This window comes from Petromyzon marinus, chromosome 56 (assembly GCF_048934315.1).
Source record: "Petromyzon marinus isolate PM22_M1 ecotype Great Lakes invasive population chromosome 56, UKy_Petmar_22M1.pri1.0, whole genome shotgun sequence".
NCBI classification, from domain to species: Eukaryota; Metazoa; Chordata; class Hyperoartia; order Petromyzontiformes; family Petromyzontidae; genus Petromyzon; species Petromyzon marinus.
This window is the reverse complement of record NC_133722.1, coordinates 7,373,126-7,391,900: the sequence shown is the minus strand read 5'-3', so window position 1 is coordinate 7,391,900 and position 18,775 is coordinate 7,373,126. Positions and strand designations below refer to the sequence as shown.

At 49.2% G+C, this 18,775-nt stretch overlaps 1 protein-coding gene across 1 annotated transcript in view; it reads left to right on the top strand.

Annotated features, from left to right (window-relative positions):
- LOC116954674 (voltage-gated delayed rectifier potassium channel KCNH8-like) overlaps window positions 1–18,775 on the top strand; it is an 86,981-nt gene that overhangs the window by 11,520 nt on the left and 56,686 nt on the right. The window contains exons 2-3 of the mRNA XM_032975373.2: window positions 9,671–9,904; window positions 12,470–12,604. Of these exons, the coding sequence (XP_032831264.2) occupies window positions 9,671–9,904; window positions 12,470–12,604 (369 nt within the window). The remainder of the gene's footprint in view (window positions 1–9,670; window positions 9,905–12,469; window positions 12,605–18,775) is intronic.

Genomic DNA, 18,775 nt, shown 5'->3' with positions numbered 1-18,775 from the left:
TGATTTCATCACTCCACCTCACTGAGCTGACGTCCGTGCTGCTGCGCTCCTCGGCTAAATTTGTGGTCGAACAGCGGTTCATACCAAAAGATAAAAATACATCTTTAGGAATGGAAATATAATAATAAGCAACAGTCAGTGGAAAACACTGAGCGCATATGATTGACGTGTTAATCTGGGAATTAATTCTACACGCTCGTGGTGTTTATTGTATATATTAGCAAAGCGTGAATATGATTTATGCGTGGACTAATGACGACGAAAGAAGACGCGACCGTACGTAAACAATTACATTTTAATGTCTCCGTTGGTGATGCAATAACCGGCAGTCGGAAGGTTTCGAATTCAAATCCTGGATGGCGGTTCACCCAGCCCACCACCTTCATCATCATCCCTCTGGGATCGATAAAATCACTATCACTTTGCGGAGAAGTCAACAGTGGTTGTCCGACGGGGGAGGCTCGCTCTTGCCACGAGAATGTGGAATTTCCACGACTGGCTCAGGGCTGTGAAAAAAAAGCACGCGTGGGTACCGACCACATCAATGCTCAAGTGGGCAGATAATAACGTCTTTGTTGATGCTATAATCATATTAATTTCAACTTGTAACGCACTACTGCACCATTATCCGCTTGCTCTTGGAGAGAGAGCGAGCGAGCGAGAGAGCCACAGCGACTCAGAGACGCGAGGAGGAACCACTGACAAACGGGGAGGCAGCAAGCCACGCAATAAGCCGGTGCCAACATTTGCCAGAGCTCGGCGGTCCTCTATGTATCGTGGTGTTATCGGCCAATGGCCGAGTGTTGACGCCTCGGAGGAAACATGGAGCAGCCGCAGAAAAAACCCTCCGCTGCGTGCGAGGGTGAAACGCTCTATCCCGCGCAGACAAAGGTGCGGCCCTGGAACTGCGTGGTCGCGCCACTGCTGGTGGACGTAGCGGGAGCTCGAGAGAGGATAGAAATGGAGTTTCACAAACATTTCTGCGGTGATCCACCAATTCCCCATCGCTGCTCCTGCCTCCGCACCGCTGGATTACAGGCAACAACGTATAGCGGCGTAGCCACCACCACCACCACCAACAACAACAAAAACCGCCATTCCCCACGAAGTGACGGTGACGTCGCCACGGCGCTTGTGCCAGGCTAGGTGCACTTTAAAGTCGCGTGAAGTATCGAACGCCCGCTGGCAGGAGGTCATGGGACTAGATCCAGGTGCTATGGGTAGACTGACTGAGATAACTGACCTGGGCCGCTACTGTGCCAACTATCTGCGTTTTATCCGCCGGGCGCTCCCCCCGTTGTTGTGAGAGCGTCGCTACTCTGCCACTCCCTTGTTGTCGGAGGGCGAATGCCTTGCAAACTGCCCAGTAGCAGCGTCCTTCACGAGCCTCCTCCACCTCCACGGAGGTCGATGTTGACACCGCTGGTACCCGGTCATCGGCAATTCCACTCAGCACCGCCATCACCGTCGTCTCGCGGGCTACGAGAAGAAACGGGTTCCCTTATATCTGTCGCTGCCCAAAGAGACGAACGGCGATCACCGGGGTGGGGGGGGCATCTCCACCCCCCCCCCCCCCGTGTGCTAAAAGTGCACTCGGCCTCTTTCAGCGTTGCCTGGCAAAGGTTTTGCCAACTAACCCCCATCGCCATAGAGATGGAACGCGATGCACATTTTTAGTTTTTTTTTACACTGGCAGTCAACGATCACCGAGACCCCTCCTCCACCCCCCCCCCCCCTCCGTGACACCGTCTCGCGGCTAGCCAAGCCCAGGGTCACGCTCAGCCGCGTCGGGCATCTCGAAAAGATGTTGGGGCGGGCTGGTGGTGGTGGTGGTGGGGTGGCTGCGGGGCTAGAGAAACACAAATATAAACGGAGGCGTAACGCGCAGGTTACAGAACGCATGTGCCATCCTACGTTCGACGATTCCACGGTCGCATCGCATTCATCGTCATCATCATCATCATCAACGTCAATCAGCCGTGGTCAATCCACTGCTGGACCGAAGGCCGCCGATTGCAAACGAGCCACCACCGAGATGCGCGTCCCGTGGGAATGTCGGCGTATCTGACGTGCCTCCCCCAAGGTCAGCTCAGCCTCAAATGATGACCTTGTTCAGAATGTCAATCGGCGAAATTGACCCCCCCCCCCCCTAGTGGAGAGCAAGCCCCGGCCTGACATTCTTTCACGTTGGGGGATAGACTCCGTGTGTCGTCGTCAGCCTTGGTTCTTAACATTTACTGCAGCCTTACACTCCTTTGGTTCTCAATCGTAATTGTTTTTTTTTTTACAATGTTAATAACTACGTAGGGTTTGATGACACTAAGGAAGTTGTAACTCACGTGCCCCTTGCTTAATTTGTGTTTTCGATTATTTTTGCCATCTAAAAAAAAAAAAATCTGCCCGTGTCTCGCCACCCCCCCCCCTCCCCCCCCCAGAAAGGGCATTTCGTAACCCCCTGGGGGTGCAGCGTGCACCCCCAGCTTAAGAAGAACCACTGACTACGAGGCAGCACCAGACGGTGCCTTGGCGTTCTCTGCCACGTTGACCAGACATGTTGCGACGTGCGAACGTAGCCACGCTTTACCCCACCGCGTGTGACCAGCTGATCGAATGACAGCAGGGCATCATCCGCACTGCCTGGGTGGACAGAGGAATTAAAAACGAAACGTGCCCATTGAATCAAATGCCGCGCTGGGAGATGGAATCCAGCAAACGGCCGCTGGATTATTTCAAGACCCAGTGAGCTGCTGGCCATCACACCACCTGCAGTACCCGGTTTATTTGTTTGTATTACGCTGTCCCCGAGAATGGGAAATTAAAATGGGATGAGAGAAATGAGAACACAAGACGGAAACTCTGTTTAACACGTGGGGAGATTTCGTGACCAATATAATCCATAATAGAGGTTTTTTTTTTACGACACGTTTATATGTACGCGATCTAACCTCCAAAAAAAACAATTATGGATCAGTAACTCTATTGGTCCTGATTATCATTTCCTTTCGAACCTGTTTTTTTTCATTTATATTTCTTCTTATTATTATTCTGTCTGTTGATTCGCCTCTTCAGCTCAGAAGAGAGAGAGTGAGTTTGGATTCGTGAGGAGACAACGATTGTGGCCATACCGAGGCGATGCAATCAGAAATGGAATAAAGAGTTAAGAGGGAAGGGGGTGAATCTAGGACATAAAAAAACGACCGCTCTTATGTACGAGGCCACGGAGATGCAGGAACGGGCGATGCCCGAGTCCCATTGGGACACACCATGCTTCTAAACTAAACGTTAAACAAATACTCTTTGGTTCTTTCGGTAAAGTCACGTAGAAAGAAAATAAATTAAATAATAGAGTACGACGTTTCGATTGCAACGCAAGCAGTCGTCATCAGGTCGAACTGAATTTGAGAGAGAGACAAAACACAGACACGGAGACACACATACAGACACACAAGCAGAGAGAGACAACACAGACACACAGATAGAGACACGCACAGACACACAGAGAGAGACACAACACAGACACACAGAGAGAGACACACAACATATACACACAGAGAGAGACACACAACATAGACACACACAGAGAGACAACACAGAGACACACACAGAGAGAGACACACAACATAGACACAGACAGACACACAAGCAGAGAGAGACAACACAGAGACACACACACAGAGAGACACACAACATAGACACACAAGCAGAGAGAGACAACACAGAGACACACAGAGAGAGAAACACACAACATAGACACACAGACAGAAACACAAGCAGAGTTAGACAACACAGAGACACACAGAGAGAGAGACACACAACATAGACACACAGACAGACACACAAGCAGAGAGAGACAACACAGACACACAGATAGAGACACACACAGACACACAGAGAGAGACACAACACAGACACACAGAGAGAGACACACAACATAGACACACAGAGAGAGACACACAACATAGACACACACAGAGAGACAACACAGAGACACACACAGAGAGAGACACACAACATAGACACACAAGCAGAGAGAGACAACACAGAGACACACACAGAGAGACACACAACATAGACACACAAGCAGAGAGAGACAACACAGAGACACACAGAGAGAGAAACACACAACATAGACACACAGACAGAAACACAAGCAGAGTTAGACAACACAGAGACACACAGAGAGAGAGACACACAACATAGACACACAGACAGACACACAAGCAGAGAGAGACAACAAAGACACACAGATAGAGACACACACAGACACACAGAGAGAGACACAACACAGACACACAGAGAGAGACACACAACATAGACACACAGAGAGAGACACACAACATAGACACACACAGAGAGACAACACAGAGACACACACAGAGAGAGACACACAACATAGACACACAAGCAGAGAGAGACAACACAGAGACACACACAGAGAGAGACACACAACATAGACACACAAGCAGAGAGAGACAACACAGAGACACAGAGAGAGAGAGACACAACATAGACACACAGACAGACACACAAGCAGAGAGAGACAACACAGACACACAGATAGAGACACACACAGACACACAGAGAGAGACACAACACAGACACACAGAGAGAGACACACAACATAGACACACAGAGAGACACAACACAGAGACACACAGAGAGACACAACACAGACACACAGAAAGAGAGACACACAACATAGACACACAGACAGAAACACAAGCAGAGAGAGACAACACAGAGACACAGAGAGAGAGAGACACAACATAGACACACAGACAGACACACAAGCAGAGAGAGACAACACAGACACACAGATAGAGACACACACAGACACACAGAGAGACACAACACAGACACACAGAGAGAGACAACACAGAAACACACAGGGAGAGACACAACACAGACACACTGAGAGAGACACACAACACAGACACACAGAAAGAGAGACACACAACATAGACACACAGAGACGCAATGTGTCTGTTTCGAGGTCTTAAATAGAGAGAGAGATGGGGGGGGGGGGCAGAGAGAGAGGTGGGATTGGCAGAGAGAGAGAGAGGTGGGTCTGCTGGTCTTCCTTACCAGGTAAGAGCTACATCGCAGTTCAGTGGGGTCTTCCTGAGCTGCGATGTAGCTCTGTTTTTCAGAAGCCACCTCGCTTAAACAAATGATAGCTCAACGAAGTGGTGGCGTATCGTCGTCGTCATCATCGTCATCACCACGTGGAAATGTTATAAGCGGCAGGCAGCCAAATGCTCTGAACGCGCGATGTTGATTTTAAAATGTGGAGGGGGACAAAAGACGCAGGACCCATGGAGAAAAATCCACGCGACCACAGGGGGAGAGACAAAGAGAGACACGCAAACTCCAAATATACAGCAGGCGTCAGGGTCGGGATAGAACCCACGACCTCCTGTAGATATGGCAAGGTAGTTACCATCTCCTAGCCACCGTGATGATGAGAGAGAGACGCAAACTCCAAATATACAGCAGGCGTCAGGGTAGGGATCGAACCCACGGCCTCCTGTATACCAGGCGAGGTAGTTAACATCTCCTAGCCACCGTGATGATGATGATGAGAGAGAGAGAGAGAGACACGCAAACTCCAAATATACAGCAGGCGTCAGGGTCGGGTTCGAACCCACGATCTCATATATACGTGGCGAGGTAGTTAACATCTCCTAGCCACCGTGATGATGATGAGAAAGAGACGCAAACTCCAAATATACAGCAGCAGGCGTCAGAGTCGGGTTCAAACCCACGGCCTCCTGTATACCAGGCGAGGTAGTGAACATCTCCTAGCCACCGTGATGATGATGAGAGAGAGACACACGCAAACCCTAAATATACAGCAGCAGGCGTCAGGGTCGGGATCGAACCCACGACCTCCTGTATACCAGGCGAGGTAGTGAACATCTCCTAGCCACCGTGATGATGATGAGATAGAGAGAGAGACACGCAAACTCTAAATATACAGCAGGCGTCAGGACCGGGTTCGAACCCACGACCTCCTGTAGACGTGGCGAGGTAGTTATCATCTCCTAGCCAGCGTGATAATGAGAGAGAGAGAGAGACGCAAACTCTAAATATACAGCAGCAGGCGTCAGGGTAGGGTTCGAACCCACGGCCTCCTGTATACCAGGCGAGGTAGTGAACATCTCCTAGCCACCGTGATGATGATGAGAGAGAGAGAGAGACACGCAAACCCCAAATATATAGCAGCAGGCGTCAGGGTCGGGATCGTTCCCACGGCCTCCTGCATACCAGGCGAGGTAGTTAACATCTCCTAGCCCCCCCCCCCCTCTCCATGATATGTCCACGTGCTTGAATCAAGCCGCGGCACCAATGCGTGGCAATTCATTACCGAATGGCTGGGAGTGTGAATCAACGCGTTCCTCTCGCTCATTGAGACTGCCCGTGTGTTCACACAATTCGTCCGATCATTTGCCCCACGCTCCACCGGTGTGTGTGTGTGTTTACAAAGGCTATTGTGTTGGATTGCATTGTGCTTGAAGCTGGCTCCCGTGCAAAACAACCACCGCCTGATTGCACGAGAGAGGGGAAAGTGATGGAGGCCAATCGGTGTCCGTGTTTGAGATGTTTACCCACCTGACGTCACTCGCCGTGGCCTTTGTATCTACGGGGAATATTTTTGTTTGCTGGTATAACAATGAGATGGAAAAAAAAGTTGTTCAATGCACGCACTTTTATTTGCACTCAAAAGTAGAAAATACGTTCTTTTCACCCCAGTGTTTGCGAACACTTTTCGTCAGCACATTAAATGCTATTCATTTCTGGGGGAGCGGGATAATTTGCATACTTTTGAGTAAAAATAAAAGTTTGTGTGCATTTCAAAACTATAATTTTTTACCTTTTTTTTTGGCCAGGATAACAATGATTTAAAAAAAAATGCTTTACCCTTACTGGTAAAATATTAAAAACACCCAATGGATGCCTATTATTTAGGTATCAAGTCTGCATGAGCCACACACACTCGTGGCAAAACATGCAAACAAACACGTTCTGATAATTAGATGAAAAATAGACGCATTGTCTTTGAAACTGATTGGCCTACACCAGAGACGACACAGACAGCTGCATGGCCCTGTCTTACCGGTGTTAGACAAGAATAGGCTTCATGTGTCCCATTGCGTTCGCTACACTAATCAATTTTAATTTACAGGCCTCGCTCAATCCACCGCTGGATAAAGGCCATGCCACGTATTCCGCGGTGATTGTATGTATGTTGAACTTTTGTCGCACCGTACGTAGCCAACCGTGCGTGCCGCTGTTGTGATATACTTCACCGCGATGGTCAGTGGCGGAGGGTCGGGGGGTGGAGGACGTGCCCGCTACTTCCCACAGATGTTAGTCGTAGGGCGCCAGGAATTTAACTCAGGCACGTGGTGGTGGCATGTTAGCGCGTACATGTCGCGCTGGAAGGGATAAGTGGCACCAGCCACTCAGGGGAACGTCCATAAATGACGTCACGCACCTGGGGGGGGGGGGGGGAAGGCGTTTCAGACATTTGTGACGATGTGTGACGAGGGGGAGGGGGGGTTTGAGAAATGTGACGTCACATAAAAATGCGCAACTTTAAATAAATATAGAATTGTTATAACAACACTAATTGTTATGACAACACTCCTACAACATCAGAGTGCAGCGCAACATTAAATACGCACTCCAATGACAATAGTTTGAAGCGATTTGAAGCATGTTTTATTTTTCAAAATGGAAATATGGTTTTGGGGGGGGGGGCGGGGGCAGAGCTTTGTGACGTCATATTTGAGGGGGGGTCTGACTTTTTGTGACGCCCCAAAATCGTGTGACGTCATTTATGGACAGCCACTCAGAGGGAGTTCGAGTGAGCTCCTGGAAGAGGGTATTTTGGCCCCCCATTCTGCCACGTCGGCCCAGACATCGCGGGACATTAATTATCGTGGCCATGCAGCCCAAACTATGGACCCATATAGTACAGGGTGCTCCAGGTGTCTTGTGACCCCCCCAATTATTTGAACCCTAGCATTTCCCCCCCACTTTGCACATTCATTAATATCTTAAATAAATCTTACTTTTTAAAAGATAAACATATTACGTTTTAGAGAATTAAATGTAGTCTCACAAGACATCTGGACCACCCTGTAAGTCCGCTGTTGTCTGCGCTCCTTCAACGGAGTAGGAGGAAGGGGAACAGCGACACGACACGAACTCTCTCTCTCTCTCTCTGCTGAAGCCCTCTCGTCGTGGCGAGCAATGAACACGTCGCCAGCGCCACATGCAACACGGGCACCACGTGCACACACTGAGATCTCAATATCAGTGAGATCCCATGGCCGTTATCAGCGGCGCCGTTCCGACATTCCCCGGCGAACACAGCGGGTGCAGTTGAACCCTGCCCAGTCTCCACACCTCTCCGTGTCTTTGCCCGTGCTGCGTACAGTTGATGTGGGTAGATGTGATTGGCTTCATTGGAGCCAAAGAGCCCGAGGGAGCTCAGCGGGGAAGCAATGATGGTGGCTTTAATAGACCCACATCACAGAGTGTGGACTACTTCACTGACATTATTGCTTGAGCAATGACAGTGGCTTTAATAGACCCACAGCACAGAACTTGGACTGCAACTTCACTGGCATTATTGTTCGGATATCGTAAATGAAAAAAGGATAAAGGCGCAGCCGTGCAATGTCGTGCTCACGCCACTGCTGGTGGAAGGGCTCACACTAGACGGAGCTCTGGATTTTTGTCGACTCGTTCACGCTGGTATTCTGGGGGTCTCGAGCTGAAGATTTAATGTGATTGAGGGAGGGGAGCTCGAACCATGGACCTGCCATTGGGGAGAGAACTTGAGTGAGGCAGAGAGAGAGAGAGAGGGATTTTTTTTAATGAATTCATCCAGGAAATCCACACTGAGTCTGAAGACTCAGGAAGCTCCTGCCTTGGTATGTGCGGCCAATTGCCTTTGTTTCATGAGTGTTGTGTGCATGGCATCGAACTGGAGTAAAATGTAAAGGTTTCAGCCCTGCAGTTTCTTGCTCACGTCACTGCTGGCCGATGAGCGTCCACTCAGAGGCACCTTGGTAAAAGATGATAACCTTGGAAACGTTTCCCGAATAGCTACACCAAGCGCCAGTTTGCGGTGTCTCTCTCCCTGCCGTCGAGTGGATTTTTTTCCCCGTGTCGTCCGGTTTTTCCCCTCCACGTTTAGAATCGACGTCACGTGTTCAATGTATTTAGCTGCTGCTATAAATGTCCACGTGATGATGATAAGCCACCTCGTCGAGTTATAATTTCAAAGAGCTTCATAGCTGAGTGGGGCCTTACTTGGTAAAAAAAATAAATGTAAACATGTAAAAAAAATGGCCAAAAATTTTCAACGAATGGAAAAAATTGCCACAAAATGGTGAATTTTGTTTTCAATTCAAACGTGCACTTTTTTTTAAGTACACAAATGTACGAACATTTCGAAAATGCAAGAGGTAAAATTGTAAACATTTGATTTAAAATGTTTACAAATTTACTTTCGCATAAAACCCTTTTGGAAAACAATAAATTACACGACATTTGGAAACAAAAAATGTGGTCACTTTCTCTTCTCTTTCTTGGGCCCCACCTTGCTCCGACCCCCCCTTTCCCAACTTGCCCCCGCCGCCGCTTGCCCCTACAGACAGCAACTTCGTGCTGGGCAACGCGCAGGTTCCGCGCGAGTACCCCATCGTGTACTGCTCGGACGGATTCTGCGAGCTCAGTGGCTTTTCGCGCACCGAGGTGATGCAGCGTGGATGCGCGTGCCGCTTCCTGCACGGGCCACAGACGGCCGAGTACGCCGCGGGCCTCATCCAGAAGGGGTTGGTGGAGCAGCGAGAGACCAAGGCCGAGATGCTCTTCTACAAGAAGGACGGTGAGCGGGGCGTGGCGGTGTGGCGGTGACCGCCGGTGGAATTCCTCCATAGCGTGAGCTTTGTTCAAATGAATGTTTCTTCTTGATGAATAATTTCTCTACGCACCCCCACCCCCCTCTCTCTCTCTCTCTCTGCCCCCCTCCTCTCTCTCTCTCTCTATTTAAGGCCTCGACACAGAGGCGTTGTTTCTCTGTGTGCCTATGTGTGTGTCTATCTCTCTGGGTGTGTCTCTGTGTTATCTCTCTCTCTCTCTCTGCTTATGTGTCTGTCTGTGTGTCTCCGTGTCCTTGTGTTGTCTCTCTCTCTCAAATTTAGCAATCTTTGGAAGAACGTTAATCAACCAGGTCGGGTGTTGACTGTTATGTTAGCCGACTCTCTGTGTTGTATTGCATTATATTTCTAAGTTAACTAGATTTAATAATAGGTTTTTCCCCAGATGACGCCTTTTGGCGTCAAAAGGCGTCATCTGGGGAAAGACCCTATTAGGTCGAGGCTCAAAAGAAAGCCGTCCCTTGGTGTGGACCAATCAGTTTCAAGGACAATGCATCATATATTATCATTGTACGTTTTTTGTTTGCATTTTGACTGCAGGTATTGTGGTTAATGCAGACATGCATCCTTGTAAAAAAAAGGTTTCAGTTTTGTTGCCAGAAAACAGGGGAAAAACCCTATTATTACTTTTTGGTACTGGCAAAGGAGGTCTAATGATGATTTACTAGATTTGTTTTCTCTTACATTTGTACCTGATGACGATTGCTATCGAAACGTGGTATGCTATTATTTATTTTATTTATTCTTTCCACGTCACTTCACCGAAAGAACCGAAGAGAAATTCTTCGTGAATGTTTCTTTCGTTGTTTTTTTGTTTTTGCGAGCCGTGCAATTGTGACCATGCAGCCAGAACCTATGGGACCGTATTGTGGGTGCCGAGGTGCCGAGATGTTAACTTCCTCGCCTGGTATATGGGAGGTTGTCGTGGGTTCAATCCCGACCCTGACGTCTGCTGTATACTTGGAGTGTGTGTGTGTGTCTCTCTCTCTCTCCCCGTGATCGCGTGGATGTTTCTCCGGGTCCTCCGGTTTTTCCCACCGTATTAAGAAACACGCGTTTAAAGTATCCAGCTGCAATGAATGTCCACTTCGCTGAGCTATCTTTTGTGGCCGGGTGGCTTCTGAAAAGGAGCTATAGAGCTCAGTGGACCTTACCTGGTAAAATAAAAAAAAATAGTTTAGTCTATATAGTGAAGACTTCTTCACAATTTCTGTCAAATCGCCTAATGAAGCTGGTTGTAATCACCAGCGAAATGTCGTACTCAAATTGTAAATGTTTGTGGGTTTACTCCCTAACACACTGTTGTGCTGGAGTAGTAACTAATTGGCACATTTTATTTACGTGACAAACCTTACTAATTGCCTCTGTCGTGTGGTGGCGGGTTAATGACCCATTTATTTTTACGCGATCTAACCCATAAAACCTTTATTACTATGAATAAACCACCGGAGTCTGCTTAGCAGTCTCACACACAGACACACACACAGATAATAACAACAACAACAACAACCGCCATTCGCCACTAAGTGGCGGTGACGTCACCACGACGCTTGTGCCAGGCCATGTGCACCTTGAGGCCACGTGAAGTGTCGAAGGCCTCGCTGGCAGGAGGTCACGGGGCAGACCCAGCAGGTGTCACGGGTCGACTGACTGAGATGAGTGGCTGATGCACCACCTGTGCCCGCTACTGTGCCAACCTGCTGTGCTTTAGCCACAGATATACATACACGCACAGACACACACCGAGATGCATACCGTACACAGAGATGCACACAGATGCGTACGGAGATATGTGCAGAGATGAGCAGAGGTATGAATGGGTTACAACGCAGTCAGTCGATCGGCAGGTCCCGTTAGGTGGGGTAAAGTGTGGGTACATCCGACATCCACTGAGAATTTTTCGCAGCGTGGAGGAGATCTCTGGGGGGGGGGGGAGGGGGGAGGAGAGGGATTTATTAGAGTGGAGCCCCCACCCATCCTCCCCGCCAGCAGCGGCATAAACACGCAGTTGCAGGGCTGCACCACTATCTGTTTTTTTGTTCGCGTTGGCAGTGCCGGATTATCCTCTACTACATATAGCACAAGTAGCTACTATGTAGTAGCTATGCAGCTACTAGATAGTAGCTACTGTGTAGTACTATGTAGTAGCTACTACACATAGCTACTACACAGTAGCTACTACATAGCTACTATGTAGTAGCTACGGGCCCCGTACTTTCAATGGCCCCGCGCTAAACGCTTTCAAGCTATCAATTCCGGTTCAGTGATTCTGCACTAGCTCTTTCACTATAGTACTACACTGCTTTCAACTTTTAATGAACGACCGGGTTTGTCGTATTATCTGGCTGTATAGCAAATGCAAAAATACAATTACTTTACTATGCAATTTTAAAATGTTTTTAATATTTATGTTTTTTTTTATAATTTAGGGCCCCTTTATAACATCATATGCTACAGGCCCCGCACTTAGCTTCATCCGGAACTGCGGGTTGGTCGCGTTCTGTCACCCGCAGGGTCGACGTTCTGGTGTCTGCTCGACATCGTCCCCATCAAGAATGAGAAACGGGAGGTGGTGCTCTTCCTCGCGTCCTTCAAGGACATCACGGAGGCCAAACTTCTGGCCGTGCCAGGGGAGAGGCCCCATCCCGGTGAGACATCGGTGTGGGATTGTGAGATATTAGGCAGCCACTTGAGCTACGCATTTTAAAATCTCGATTTAAAAGATTTCTTTTTGAACTGCTTTTTTGGGTGTGTTTAGTTTGTTGTCCTTCCCCTGCACCTCAGATTAGCACGGTTGGCTGCGTATGGTGCGAAAGAAGTTCAACATACATATGTACATAGACTCACACAGAGCCCCATAGACTTGCACAGAGACCCATAGACTCACACAGAGACCCGTGGACTCACACAGAGACCCATAGACTCACACAGAAACACATAGACTCACACAGAGACCCATAGACTCACACAGAGACTCATAGACTCACACAGAGACCCATAGGCTCAAACAGACACATAAACTCACACAGAGACACATAGACTCACACAGAGACCCATAGACTCACACAGAGATCCATAGACTCACACAGAGACCCATAGACTCACACAGAGACCCATAGACTCACACAGAGATTAATATACTCACACAGAGACCCATAGACTCACACAGAGACCCATAGGCTCACACAGACACATAAACTCACACAGAGACACATAGACTCACACAGAGACTCGTAGACTCAGACAGAGACCCATAGACTCACACAGAGACCCATAGACTCACACAGAGATCCATAGACTCACACAGAGACCCATAGACTCACACAGCGACCCGTAGACTCACACAGAGACCCGTAGACTCACACAGATACCCATAGTCTCACACAGAGACCCGTAGACTCACACAGAGACCCATAGACTCACACAGAGACCCGTAGACTCACACAGAGACCCGTAGACTCACACAGAGACCCATAGACTTACACAGAGACCCATAGACTCACACGGAGATCCATCCACTCACACGGAGATCCATAGACTCACACAGAGACCCATAGGCTCACACAGACACATAAACTCAAACAGAGACACAATGACTCACACAGAGACCCATAGACTCACACAGAGACCCGTAGACTCACACAGAGAACCATAGACTCACACAGAGACCCATAGACTCACACACGAACCCATAGACTCACACAGAGACCCATAAAATCACACAGAGATCTATAGACTTACACAGACACCCATAGACTCACACAGAGACCCATAGACTCACACAGAGACCCATAGACTCACACAGAGACCCATAGACTCACACAGAGACCCATAGACTCACACAGAGACCCATAAACTCACACAGAGACCCGTAGACTCACACAGAGACCCATAGACTCACATATGGACCCATAGACTCACACAGAGACCCGTAGACTCACACAGAGACCCACAGACTCACACAGAGACCCACAGACTCACACAAAGACCCATAGACTCACACAGAGACCCATAGACTAACACAGAGACCCATAGACTCACACAGAGACCCATAGACTTACACAGAGACCCATAGACTCACACAGGGACCCATAGACTCACACATGGATCCATAGACTCACACAGAGACCCGTAGACTCACACAGAGACCCACAGACTCACACAGAGACCCACAGACTCACACAGAGACCCACAGACTCACACAGAGACCCACAGACTCACACAGAGACCCATAGACTCACACAGAGACCCATAGACTCACACAGAAACCCACAGTTTGTTGTCCTTCCCGCCCGCACCTACGATCAGCATGGTTGTCTCCGTACGGCGAGAAAGAAGTTCATCATACGTAATGGACGTCCACACTGGACTGCCGGCCCTATGTGCGACCCCGACGCTCGCGGTGATGGAGGCGGGGTGGGGGGTGCATGGTGGAGAGGGGGTTTTGGAGATTCGTTCCGCCCGTGAAGTGCAATAGTTTTATTTAATTCCTCTCTTATTACGCGCAAAGTGAAAATGGTTTTGAAATGGCCCAGCAGGGGGGCGGGGTGGGTGGGCGGGTTGCGTAAATGCGTTTTTTTTTCTGGTCGTGTCAACCGCGCTCCTCGCGTTATTTCGATTTTTTGTTCGACGGCATTTAGCCGTCGACGAAAATATAATCCGCCCCCCCCCCTCCCTCCTCCGTGGATAATTGTCATCGAATTGATTGGCTTGGCTGTTGTAGTTGTTGTAATCGTTGCAGGTTTCTTTTGTTGCATCGCACCGACTCGGCCGATCCGATTGTCGTCGAGCCGCCCGGCTGCCTGGGCCACGCAAAATATATGTTTAAAAAAAAATCACGATAATTGTTTACTTGGCAGCGATTCGCTGAAAGCCTCAGGTCAGGAAATCTGCGCGTTCGCGAAGGAAAATTCGCCGCAAAAATTCAGAAAGCATCGCGTTGGGTCGATTTTGTCACGATTTTAAAAAAAAATCAGACGTTGTGGAAAAGCGTGAAGCAGTAAAGGTGGCAACATTTAAGGCGGCAGGCTGGCGCTGTTGGTTAATACACGCGCCTCGCAAGCAATAGGGGCCTCGGTTCGATTCACCGAATTGGGGCGCCTTTGAACGTGGACTTTGTGCGCTCTCTCCCCTATTCTGCAATGCGGTTTTCTCCGTGTACTCCAATTTCCTCCCACAGATAAAACAAACAACAGCAACCGTCATTCGCCACTCGGTTAGCGGTGACATCACCGCGGCGCTCGCGCCAGGCTACGTGCACTTTAAGGCCACTTGAAGTGTCAAAACGCCCGCTGGCAGGAGGTCACGGGACAGACCCAGCAGGTGCCACGGGTCGACTGGCTGAGGTTGACTGACTGAAATAAAAACAGAACACACACACACCGTAACTTAACCGGTACCGGCAAAACATTCCAATGCGGGAAAAATGTCGCCGCAATGTTTACTCGATTGGGATTTACGCACGGAGCCTCACTCCCCTGAGAAAAAAAACCTTGGCAGGACCCTCCTGAAAATGAGTCTTGAGACTCGGTGACGCTTCTCTCGGGTAAACAATCCTTCTAACTAAAAAAAAAAGACATTTTATTCAACGTAACAAAGTCTTCTGTTTCCACCTCCGCTCTATAATGAATTCGGTGTAATGTGCACAGCACGGTCCCGTCAGTGAGTCACGCGCAAAATTGCAAACCTCTCGGCGTCTTAATTGCACGGCAATTTGAATTCGAATCGCCCGCTCGTCTTCACCGAGGTTCCGCAAACGTCGCAATTGTTGGTGTGATGGGAGTTGAAAGTTCCCGCAAGGGGGTGATGGTTCGAGGGAAACTCTGGTGAGTCGGCAGAAGGCATCTGGCGAGAGATGGTGTCACAGCAGCGCCGCAGTGGCGAGATGTTAACGACCTCGCCTGGTATACAGGAGGTCATCATGGGTTCGATCCCGACCCTGACACCTGTCGCATACTTGAAGTTTGCATGTCTCTCTCTCTCTCTCCGTGGTGAGATGTTAACTACCTTGTCCGGTATACAGGAGGTCATGGCTTCGATCCTAACCCCTGACGCATGTTGCTTATTTGGAGTTTGCGTGTCTCTCTCTCTCTCTCGCGCTCTCATTATCACAGTGGCCAGGAGATGTTAACTACCTCGCCTGGTATACAGGAGGTCATCATGGGTTCGATCCCGACCCTGACACCTGTCGTATACTTGAAGTTTGCATGTCTCTCTCTCTCCGTGGTGAGATGTTAACTACCTTGTCTAGTATACAGGAGGTCGTGGCTTAGATCCTAACCCCTGACGCCTGCTGTTTATTTGGAGTTTGCGTGTCTCTCCCTCTCTCGCGCTCTCATTATCACAGTGGCCAGGAGATGTTAACTACCTCGCCTGGTATCGAGGAGGTCGTGGCTTCGATCCCCACCCTGATACCTGTACATTTAGACTTCGCATGCTCTCCATGCAGTCGCGTGGATTTTTCTCCAGGTCCTCCAGTTTGTCCCTCTACATTTATAATCAACATGTGTTTATCGTATTTGGCAGCTTTTAAATTTTCCGCGTGATAAGCCGCTTCCTTGAGCAATAATTTGTGAAGGCCAGGTCGCTTCTGGAAAGAAAAAAAAAGAGCTACTGTATGTAGGAGCTCAGTGGGCCCTACTTGGTAAAATAAAATAATCGAGTTTTAGTTTCACAGATGTAAACGGTGGGACATCGCATTGAATCGAATTCTTTTTGACGCCATGAACTAGAAAGATTTCGTTTTTTTCACGGCCGCGCAGCTCTCCGGGTCGTCTCTGCGGTGTGCACCGTCCACGTCTCGTCCTGAACAGCTCCATCCTCCCGGAAGGAGCTCCCAGAGCGTCGAGAGAGACAACGCGGACATCAACTCGCGCCACGACCTGAGAGCGCACCCGGGGATACATTCCTTTACGAATGTATATCGGCGGCGCGATTTCAGTGATTTAAAAATAAAAAAAATTACATTTTTAAACACAAAGCGTGGACTGGCAGCAAATGTACCTACCTCGTAGCGCGCGCGAGACATTCAATTGGAGAAAAAAAAAACGCACCAAAATAGAATTCGCTTACTTCCCCGCAACGGAATCAATTAAAGCAATTGCTCATTCGTCCGTGGGGGGGGTGCTGGAAATTAACACGAAGATTTCGTACCCGGTTGGAATTTTTGTTCAAACATTTATTCGATGTTATATTTTTTTACATTCAGCAAAGTGGCGAGGAACACGTCGGGAGCCGGAATAGAGGGGCGACGTGGGCGTCGAGGGGGCGTGCGGACATCGCTTCAATGCTTGTCTCGAACACCAGGCAGTGGGGGGGGGTGCATCGGTAGGCGTGAATGACGGAGCGACAAGCGAGGAGAGTGGGGAACGCGTTTCTCGGGGCGCGTCCGTCGAGGGGGGACGGAGCGATGGGAATGAAAGTGGCTCGCGCGTGCTGAGCGGGTTAATGCATCGTGAAATCGTAGGGGGGTAGGGGGGGGAGGTGGGCGACGGCCTTGGGAAAGTCCTTCATCCAGCAGTGGATTGATCATGGCTGCTGATGATGATGATGACAGTGGCGAAGAGAGCACATAATGTTCTCTCGTGAACTGTTTTTTTTTAGATTTAAAGCTTTCGTGACTGCAAGGATCCATACTCTTTGGTTCTATTCGGTAAAGTCACGTAGGTTTTATTTTTTACCTACGTGACTTTACCGAATAGAACCAAAGAGTATGATTTTTTTGGTGAACAAAAATATTTCTCAGCTGGGTAATGGTCGAGTTTGTTTTCATTATTTAATGGATAACATTTGCCGATGACAAATGAAGAATCGCACGTTTTCACGAATGTGTTATGTTTCCATGGCAACGTAGCAGCAACGGATACCTTATTGATGTCCGTATTTTTATACGTGTTGGTTTAGTTTCAGTCGTGTTGCTATTTTGTGCTCGGCCTTTGACGACACGCCGATTCATCGATTGAAATCGCCTGCTATGCCCCGTGCTGCACCCATCAAATCGCATTTCGTGCCAGTCGACTTTCCCCCTACTCTACAGCCTGCGGGAGAGTAGGCTGCGATATCCAGACTGGCCACAGTAGACCCAAACATCAACCAGAGGAGCTCTCATTCCCTTCCCTCCACTCGCCCCTCCACTCCATCCCATCCCTCGCGAGCGCCACGGTGGTTAGGAGATGTCAACTACCTCGCCTGGTATACAGGAGGTCGTGGATTCGATCCGGACCCTGACGCCTGCTGCTGTATATTTGGAGTTTGCGTGTCTCTCTCTCTCTCTCATCATCATCACGGTGGCTAGGAGATATTAACTACCTTGCCTGGTATACAGGAGGGCGTGGGTTCGATCCCAACCCTGACGCCTCACGGAAATTTGGAGTTTGCGTGTCTCTCTCTCTCTCTTTCATAATCATCACGGTGGCTAGGATATTTCAACTACCTCGCCTGGTGTACAGGAGGGCGTGGGCTCGATCCCGACCCTGACGCCTGCTGCTGCTGTATATTTGGAGTTTGCGTGTCTCTCTCTCATCATCATCATCACTGTGGCTAGGAGATGTTAACTACCTCGCTCGGTATACAGGAGGGCGTGGGTACGATCCCGACCCTGACGCCTGCTGCTGTATATTTGGAGTTTGCGGTGTCTCTCTCTCTCTCTCCCCGTGGTCGCGTGGATTTTTCTCCGGGTCCTCCAGGTTTTTCCCTCCACGTTTAGAATCGACATCGCGCGCTGAGGGTATTCGGGCGCCATAAATCTCCACATGGTGATGATGATGACCCACTTTGTTGAGCTGCCGTCATTTGCCATGGCCAGGGTCGCGTCTGGAAAA